The sequence below is a fragment of the Scomber japonicus genome, chromosome 2 (genome assembly GCF_027409825.1).
Source record: "Scomber japonicus isolate fScoJap1 chromosome 2, fScoJap1.pri, whole genome shotgun sequence".
In the NCBI taxonomy this organism is placed as follows: Eukaryota; Metazoa; Chordata; class Actinopteri; order Scombriformes; family Scombridae; genus Scomber; species Scomber japonicus.
The window spans coordinates 23,272,491-23,282,537 of NC_070579.1; the positions used below are offsets into that span (position 1 = coordinate 23,272,491).

General features: G+C 38.7%; 1 protein-coding gene across 1 annotated transcript; it reads left to right on the forward strand.

Moving 5' to 3' along the window:
- The first annotated feature begins 703 nt into the window (after nucleotides 1–703).
- atg4da (autophagy related 4D, cysteine peptidase a) lies at nucleotides 704–9,923 on the forward strand. The gene is made up of 11 exons (XM_053334856.1): nucleotides 704–1,045; nucleotides 3,828–4,101; nucleotides 4,332–4,415; nucleotides 4,840–5,013; nucleotides 5,312–5,663; nucleotides 5,749–5,813; nucleotides 5,957–6,108; nucleotides 6,247–6,325; nucleotides 7,785–7,861; nucleotides 7,996–8,115; nucleotides 8,536–9,923. The coding sequence occupies exons 2-11, from the start codon at nucleotides 3,879–3,881 to the stop codon at nucleotides 8,713–8,715; spliced, it is 1,506 nt and encodes a 501-aa protein (XP_053190831.1). The 5' UTR covers nucleotides 704–1,045; nucleotides 3,828–3,878; the 3' UTR covers nucleotides 8,716–9,923.
- Nucleotides 9,924–10,047: the final 124 nt, after the last annotated feature.

The window sequence follows — 10,047 nt, forward strand, 5'->3', positions numbered from 1 at the left end:
AGAGTCATTGTGGTATTATGTATAATACTGCTATACTTGTAAAGGCCTACTACTGAGACAAGTCAATGGAATGGAGTCATTAATTAATAATTGATGTTATTTGTTGCATCTAGGCCCATATTTAACCTGCTATATCCATTTTTTTTAAAACATATTTTAGCCCAAAGGTTTGGTTTAATTTTTTCAGCACACTAATCTTTTTATTGTATTTTTCACTGCTATACTTTAAAGCACCAAACCCCAAAACACAGAAAAAGAGACGTTCAAAAACTGTACATTTATTCATAGATCATCCCAAAATTGCTCAGTGAAATCAGTGGTCATAAAAATAAAAACTTTTTAAAAAAAACAAACAAACAAAAAACAACCCTATACCGCCCTTCTTTCCAGGAAGGCCTTTTCAATTTAACTTTTATTATTATTTTCTTTATGTTAACTGTTCTATGTTACACTGTAGCACTTTGAGTTTCACGTTGAAAGTGCGGTACAGATTAAATGTATTACTATTATTATTTTTAATGTTACATATAGTATCATGTGATTCGTAGCCTAGGTTACAGATTACGTAACCGCAAGAGTTAATATCAGCCAATAGCACACCGCTAGTGTCAACGATTCGAGTATTATCCAATCAGCATTCTCATTGTGATTACTTCAACCAATCGTGTCATTACAGGAAAGGACAACAGGAAGTGTTCTCAGCCGTCAAAGCTTTCTCCGACCAGGGAAACTAGCATACTATGTACTGGGTTTTCTTCGCAGTAACGTGTACAAATTAGCTCGTTTGGTAAATGGAGGAACTCTTACCTTACGGATAAATGATCAGATTCGTTTGTTTGGATAGTCACTGAAACCCTCGAGTCAGTCAGGTTTAAATGCTAGCTAGCGCCGGTGCTAGCGTGCATTTAGCTGTAGCTTCAGCGAGCCAATAGTGCTCTCCTTTATCTGTAAGGGCTGAACAAGACTTGGGTGAAAACAGACGAAATATCCGAAATGAGTAAACCGGCTACAAGGTGTAGACCAACTTAACTGGATTTTACAGACGGTACGTAGTTGTTCATTGGCAAACCTTTTAATCATAAGCGAGTTAGCGAAACGAGGTGGTCGGGCACGACGGTCGCTAATTGTTCGATTTGGTCTATTTGGAATTAAATTTACTGTTAGTCTTGTTTCAGAAGAAAGCTGTATTCTTTGTCTTATTACACTGGCAATAGACAGCAACATGTAGTTAAAATATTAAGGTAAAGGCACTCGTTTCGTCCCCCTGACTGATATTAATAATAGTAGTAATAATAACAATCATCCTTATTTATGCAGCACGTTTTTTAAAGTGCTTAACAGAAAATAATAAATAATTATTAAGCAGTAATTAGAGTCAAACATTAAATATATATTGTTAAACTTGAGATAATAAAAGCCAGCAACTGATCAAAGATTCATGAAAGCTTCCCGATATAAGAAAGATATAAGAAGAATTTTAAGATACTAAAGCCAGTCTAATCTGGATAGGCAGACTGCTCCTTTGCTGTCAAAGCCTCCAGACTCTGGGGGCACGGGTACAGGAGTAATATGATCATATCTCTTAATGCCAGTTAAAATCAGGGCAGCCGTGGTCTGTACCAGTTTGAGTCAGTGAGGGGAGCTCTGACTGATGCCTGCATAAAGAGTATATGACATTAATAATGATGATAATAATAATTATATTCATAATAACAACAATATTGAAGCATCAGTGTGTGTGTAAGCAGCATGTTACTGTTGTAGCTGCTGGAGGTGGTATCACCCAAAGTATCATCCAATGTATCACCAGATAAATGTGAGTGGTCGTGAGATGATTAATGGTAGAGGAAGAAAAAAATGTTCAGATACACAAATCTATTTTCAGTTTTTGGGCTTTTTCCTCTAATCCTTGATTTTTGGTGAAATGTTGGATAATTTCTGCCTTGTTTGGTTTTATTTCTTCTGTAAAGCACTTTGTAACATTGTTAAGAAAAGTGCCATATAAATAAAGTTTGTTATTATTATTATTATTATTATTATTATTATTATTATTATTATCATTTTTATCATTTGAATATTATTGAAATTAAACTATGTGAGAAGGGAAAAATCACTAATTGGTGGAGCTGTAAACCATTTCTAGACATCTGAAATGTGAGCCCGACTACACACTGCATTTTGACAAAAAGGTTGAAAACCACTGATTTTATTTTTAACAGTGTTCTATTTTAAAAGCTTGGCCATCATCCATTGATCCATTGATTTGATTGATCAAATCTTGATCTGAATTGTCAAATAAGTGTAGTGGAGTAGAAAATACAATATTTCCCTCTGAAAAGTAGTGGAGTGGAAATTTAATATTTTATCAAATGGAAATATTTCGTGTAGAGTACATGCACCTCAAATTTAAGTACAGTACTTGAGTCCATGGACTTAGTTACTGTCCACTACTGTAAATGCACTATAAGCTCTTAACAGCTTGATCTACAATGATTGATGATGACAGCCACCATAATCAGATGACTTTCACAGATGCTGAACATGCTCAACATACCGGTTGTCAAATGCTAATCACATGATGATTCCTTTTTTCCACAGAAATGTTTCGATCAGCGACTACACACTGTAGTTGCTGTTCCCAATTGAAACTCATCAGTTTCAAGTTAGGGTGTAAAAGTCATTGGTGGTTTCCTCAATATTTTGTTTATTGTGCAATTGTGTAGTTGAATGTGGATGACTCGAGTCTGCACTGACAATGCGTATGTTGCATTCATTTATACTTTTTCAGGAAGTGAGGACTTGCTTTTGGTTTGTACAGCCTATGATTAACACTATGTGTTTCTGCTGTATAACAAAACTGTGATTTGACAGTTTAGTGTCAGTAATTTAATGGTTTCTACCGGAATACTCCAACATACAGCCAATAAATCAGTATCTGTGAAAGTTAATGTATAACCTGAACATTTATCATTGCTGTACAAACGTATCCTCTCAGTAACAACTTGCTAAAACAGTGTGAATAAGAATGTAGTAGATTAATTTACTAAATCAACCTTACCACTACAACCTCTTGAATTTAAAGTATAACGCTGTAAATATTCAACATTCTTTTTATTGTCAACAAAACTTGTGAAAATGCTAAAACCAACATTGCTTTAGTCCCTCTGTTAATACTTTGACCTCACTCTGTGGCACTTGGACCCAAGCCTAGTGGTTCATACTGGACAGATCACAAATATATAGTTCACATTTTCAATGAGATGAAGTAATTTTCTAAAACACATGAGCACTGTAGTTTTTTCACAGATTTTCCCCACGCAGAAGGAAATCGTACATCTGTTGTGGATTAATAAACATTTGGTGTTGAAGTATTTACAGCAGCGAGACGGTTAATGTGGGATTCACCCATAATACACTACAGTGCCCTTGTTAATGTGGCTCACTCATGTATTTTAATAGTTTTTGGACAAGAGTGGAGGTTTATAATGATAATAATAATAATGATATTTTATTTATAGAGGGCTTTTCAGGGAACTCAGTGATTTTTATTTATTTTCCACAGAAGACAAAACTTATATCCGGATTTGGCTACACGGGCAGTACTTTTTGTCTTTCAATGGGATTTGTTAATAATGAGAAACAACACAAAACAATGCCAGTTTCATGTGTTTAAAATAATTTGCCTTATGAAAGTATGAGCACAGGTAGCATTTACAAAGTAACTCCAAACCAAAGCCATCTAAACTTGAAGGAGAGGCCGTCTGAACATCAACAGTCAATAGTTAACTTAATCTCTTACTCCTGTCCTCCTTTTTCTTACCCCTCAGTTCTGTGTTGCAATGACGAGCAACAGTGTCCAACTCTGAGAGCTCAGAGCCATGAACTCGGTTTCCCCCAGCGCAGCTCAGTACATTGGGGGAGTGATGCAGGACGAACTGGTGGAGGGCCGGCGGCAGCAGCAGCCCCAGGAGCAGCAGGGTAGCTTCAGTCTCAGCAGGCCGGCACAGACTTCAGATCCCAGCAAAGAAGCAACCGGAGAGCCAGATGAGATGGACAAACTCAAAGCCAAACTGATGTCAGCATGGAACAATGTCAAATATGGTTCGTCAGTCTTTGAGGGAGAATGTGTGGGTGTTTTCTTATGTACATGAACATGTGATTTAAGAATGTATGTACATGTGTGCACGTGGATGATTGAATCTTTTTCTATGTATTTTATAAAATACGATCATGTTTTATGGTCAGCAACATGTTTGCATGTAGCCTAAGACAGCCTAGCTATTTGCGAACTCTCTCTAACATCCTTTCTCTTGCTCATTTTCTAACTGTAGGTTGGACTGTTAAATCTAAAACCTCCTTCAACAAAACATCACCAGTCATTGTCCTTGGACACTCCTACCTGCTCAACAGTGAAGGTACTCTTAAAATATATCACAAAATATACCTCAAATGTATTGTATGAATGGGATTTACCCAGAAATGTATTTCTTCTCTTGAAAGGGAAACCTCAAGAAGACTAGACTTGAGGTGTAATGCGTGTTTTGGTTAACCAGTGTGGTATGAACCCATTTCATGCTGGGTTTACATCAGTGAAGAGAAAGCAGTGCTTTTCTTTCAGACATGCAGTGCTGATAGAACAGTTTTAAATTTATATGTTACTTAATCCAATCCACTGTACACATTTTACCCTGGACAACTTTTCAGGCTTATACATCTTTTCTAGCTTTAATCCCCAGACATATAAACTGATCTTTCTCATGTCACATAAATATCAGACATTCTCTCTCTGTCTTTCTTGTTCTTTGTCTTCCTTCATCCCGTCACGTCGCTCACTCTCAGACGAGGTGGAGCGGTTCCGTCTGGCTTTTGTGTCCAGGATTTGGCTGACCTACAGGAGGGAGTTTCCTCAGCTGGAGGGTTCTACCTGGACCACAGACTGCGGCTGGGGCTGCATGCTGCGCAGCGGACAGATGCTGCTGGCACAGGGCCTCGTGGTCCACTTGATGCCCAGAGGTTTGTTTGGAAGCAAGTACTTGCTTTTAATGAAATGATTTAAGTGAATGAGTTGTCTGCATCCTTTCTCTTTGTCTAATTCCTGTTTCTTCTGGTCACTTTTGTGTCTATGCTTTTTTTATTTCTATTTTTGATGTGTTTTATTTCTGTTTCTTTTAACAGCTGACAGTGTTTCTCTCTTCCACACTGTCTCAATCTGTCTGTTGTAACATATTTTCATTGTCCATTCCAGTTCATATTGAATTCATATGATAAACACTCATTACTAAGAGCCAAACCTTTTTTATGTATTCTATAGACTGGACTTGGCCAGATGCTCAGCCACTAACCGATGTTGACTTTGAGGTCTTCCGACCGCGTTCCCCAGCCCGGGCTGGAGGGGTCCCCATCCCTTCTTTTGGCTCCCCACGAGGACCCAGCACCCCAGAAAAGACACTGCCAAGGGATCAGCCCCCCAAATGCAGCCAGAAGAAGAGGCCTGAGTGTACAAGGGACAGGCAAGCAGAGCCCATCCACCACAAGCTGGTCACCTGGTTCGGGGATCAACCTCCAGCACCTTTTGGGGTTCATCAGCTGGTGGGAATCGGTAAAAGTTCAGGGAAGAAAGCTGGTGACTGGTACGGCCCCTCTGTAGTGGCACATATACTACGGTAAGGGCATTAGAAGACAATATTTACTGAAATATTTACATACTGGGTTAAATATTGATTAGAATATTGAATATGTGTTTTTCAGGAAAGCAGTGGCTAAAACATCTGTGCTGCACAACCTGGCTGTATATGTGGCTCAGGACTGTACAGGTGAGATTAGCTCTGTGTTGAATTTAAAGATTTCAGTTCACAATGTCAGTATGTATGTTTGGTCTTTTGTGTAGTCCTTTGGAACAATCTCAGGGTCGTCTTGCATGTTCTTGAGTTTTTTCTCATGTCTGTGTACGTTCTAGTGTACAAGGAGGATGTGGTGCGTCTGTGTGATCTGTCACTAAGCCACAATCCCTCCGATCCGCCCAGCCAAGCCTGGAAGTCTGTCATCATATTGGTGCCTGTTCGGCTGGGAGGGGAGGCCCTCAACCCATCTTACATCGAATGTGTCAAGGTCTGTATGCTCTGCCTCACACCACCCATATGTTTTCACTGAAAGGATGTTTTAAAACTTCTCTTGTGTTGCTGCCTACATTTAGGCACTCTGATGTATCTCTTGACTCCAATTAAAAGCCATTTTGTTCATTTCCAGAACATCCTAAAGCTGGAATGTTGTATTGGAATCATTGGGGGGAAACCAAAGCATTCACTGTACTTTGTCGGCTTCCAAGGTGAGAAACAGCCTCCACTTGCTGTTTTTAACAATGATATGATGCAAGGGAATGACAATATTTTTCTTCAGAATGCAGCATTTCAAGAGCCAGGACTTAAGAGTTGCTGGTTATATCTACATCAGACAGGAATGGTGCTTTTGTAGTATTATCAAAACATGATATACTTGCACTGGACACATACTACTTGTCTTACTGCCTCCCTTTAATCTTCTCTCTCCAGTTTGCCTCGTGCTTTACTCCCCTATCGAGGGTTGGTTAACTAAAAACTAAGCCTAGTTAAACATAAGCACCAAAAAAACACTGCTATGTTTGCAGTGGGTTTAACAGGAGACTGATGCCTACAGGGCTGGACAAACTGCAACTTGACTGTAGTTGTGCTTACAGTATATGGAGCCTCTTTTGTAATAGTTGTAATAATGGCTCAATCAGAGCAAAGATAATTTTAATCAACATCGCAATCAGGATCAGACAGCTCATCCTTAGTGATTTTCCTTCTTGTGTAAACAGGTGGTTTAAACATTTCACAATCCATTCAATAGATAAAAATATGTACCCAAAACTGTCTGTTATATATTTGAGCACTGGGAACAACTTCTACAAGTGGTGCATCTTTCCCAGGTTAATAATCTTTGAATTGTTGATATTGCTTTTCTGGTGGTGATGTTATGGTAAATGTGCCAAACCAGAGCAAACTTAAAAAAAAAACCCTTGGAATCATAGCCTACTAAGTGACTGTGGTAAAGGTACAGTAATACCCATTAAAGTGTATACAGAAACAACTGAGATCTCATCCTATACTTTTCAAAAACAGTTTCTTCAGTACAGAATCACAGCAGAGTGATAATGGTGCCGCTAACCTTAACTAACTTTTACTCATTTTAAAGTTTGCTCATGGTGGAACACTACATCTACACTTTAAGTTGTTATTAGACAGCAACAGTAAAGATGTAATACTTGCATTCAACTGCATTTGAAACAGGGAAGTTACAGCTCATGGTCTTCACCACTGAGCCACACCTGCACAGCAAACACGTAAACACTGTGGTAGGATTGGTACAGCTGCAAAGACACAAACCTAGACTGCCTATGATAGGTTTAGACACTGTCAACCAAGGAAATACAAATTAGATGTCATGAATAGTTTGGTTTGAAAACAAAACCTCATGGAAAGAGACATTAACTTATTTAAGAGAGACGTTTGGCCTGTTTTGTTACATTTTAATACAGTGAATGTTTTCTGTGGTAGTAGTAGTAGCGTTGGTATGTAATTAAAAGGAACTGCTACTCAACCACACAGGTTCTTACTTGAGTCAGTAGCAACAAAATCTAAGAAACAACAAATATATGACAGAGCGATTCATCTGTTACTACCCTTAAAATGTCGATTATGGTGGTTTCATACCTCTAAATACTCTGTTTCAATTCCTCTTCCTGCTGTCTCCTGACTGTCTGTCAGACGAGCAGCTGCTGTATCTGGACCCTCACTACTGCCAGCCTGTGGTGGATGTCACACAAGCCAACTTCTCACTGGAGGTCGGTTGCTCTTCACACCTTATTTTGGATTTTAGACTCTAACCTTTCATCTCATGTCTAGTTATTGACTTGGTAACACTTTGTTTCTGACATTTTTAGTGTATGAATTTTTGTCATCTTTTATCACCCCCTAGTCCTTCCACTGTAGCTCTCCCAAAAAGATGCCCTTCAATCGTATGGATCCCAGCTGTACCATCGGCTTCTACGCCAGCAACAAGAAGGACTTTGAGTCTCTTTGTTCTGCTGTTAGTGTGGTGAGTTTTTACACCCTCCTCCAACTAGCTGACTATAAATTGAATTACTTTTAATATCTGATGAGCCAAATTTCAACTCCTCTCTCCTATGCTGTAAGGAATTAATTGTTTATAAACAGGTATTAAGTTTAGTGCTGACAGTTGATTTTAACGATTATTCAATTGGCAGAAATTTCATTTAATCATCCTAAATTAGCATAATCTAATGATCTTCAAAAAACTTCCCTCCTTCAGCACATGAATGTGAAAAGAGCCCTGTAGTGTCAAACTTTGTACATACATCATTATTCACAGCACAAGTTCAAACATCCAAGTGAAGTAGATCACATTTTTAGTGGAGGAAGAATTTTTCCCTTTTTAATCAATCTACTTGTTATATTTTGTAGCATTTTTGAGACAGGTCTTTTGTTTTCCTTCCAGGCTCTGTCATCAACTAAGGAGAAGTACCCCATCTTTACTTTTGTAGAAGGCCAGGGTCAGGACTATGGTCTAGAAGGTCACAGCAGTAATCACAGTGGACCTGCAGCTCACATCCTGCCCCCGGGCAAACTGGGCAGGAGCAATAACAGAAGAAACAGTGATGAGTTTGTCTTCCTGTAAGGCGCTGAGAAGGATGTTGACTCAGCTCTGGCCTGTAGGGGGCAGAAGAGGACACTATATTTCCTTTCAAAGTGAAGGACTTGACTCTGCAAGGTGGACATGATACTTTGTGCTTGTCTGGTCAACAGACATAAAAACTGTGTGTTTTCCGTCATCACCTCAGTGTGGACCAGCGTGGGTGTTATACGCTAACAGGCATTAATGTGTACTGGCTGGGTGAAGGCATGATTTCAAAATGGATCATGTTAAGAAACATTTAAAGTACTTGAAGTATTCTTGATTCACTTTTTCATACATTTAAAAGGCCCCAAAGTCAAACATGTATGAGTTAAATCAACTGCTTTAAGTTATACCCAGCTACTATGTTTTCTCCTGGTTTGACTGGACACGCTGACATTTGTGCTCTTGATTTTATTTAATGTGTCAGGGACAAGCCTGCTATTGTTCTCTGTGATGAGGAAGACTTGTAATAGACACCATCTGCTGTACATCTCCTTTATATCTTTTCTTCCGTTAAATTTATTTATCAGGTTCATGAATGTGTGTCTGTGTGTAAGTGAGTATGGGGTTAGTGTAGTTTATTTGTTTTGACTTTAATACGTGTACAGGTGTATTTAGGAGTCTGCCACTGTGTTCCACTGAGGTTCTCAAATTCTTCCAAGAGCATCTTGAACAGACGTAAATTCACTGTTGCAACCTGCCGAATATCCCACACATGACCAGATCCTTGACCTTTCACATGCTTAAGCTGTCCATTATTCACCATAAAGAATATGCAACACTCCCTGCACACTGTTACACTGTTACAATGTTCCTTTTGCTCAGTGAGTTACTTAAGATCCAAAGCTGGCAGCGAAGAGAAGTCATCCCTTCCTCTGGAGATTGATGTGGATCTCCGCCTGCTAAGCTGAAATTCACAAAGCAGAATTGTTGAGTTATATTAATAAATTTGAGTAAAACCGAGGATGGTGCTCTTAATTTAAGTCCTTGTTCTTGGTTTTATGCTGCAAAGTCTTACAGTCAACTCAGTAATCCTACTTCATGAAGCAGGCCTGAGCTGAATTGAGTTTTGGCTTAGATCCTCAATCTTCTGTTGTGATGTCGTATTTTGTTTGTCTCTTTTTTTACGTCAAAGCTACTACTGCAAGTTGCACTACTGATGTTTTTTGGTTTGTTGTCCTGATTAAACTTCAAACACTGGAATCACATTTCTCTTGTATCTTATGTGTTCTGTTTGTTACTAAATGCAATGCACTTCTGAATATTTCCATGTTCCAAAGCAGTGTAGTGTAGGCTATTGAAATTCTATATTGTGCCTGACAGTTTATTATT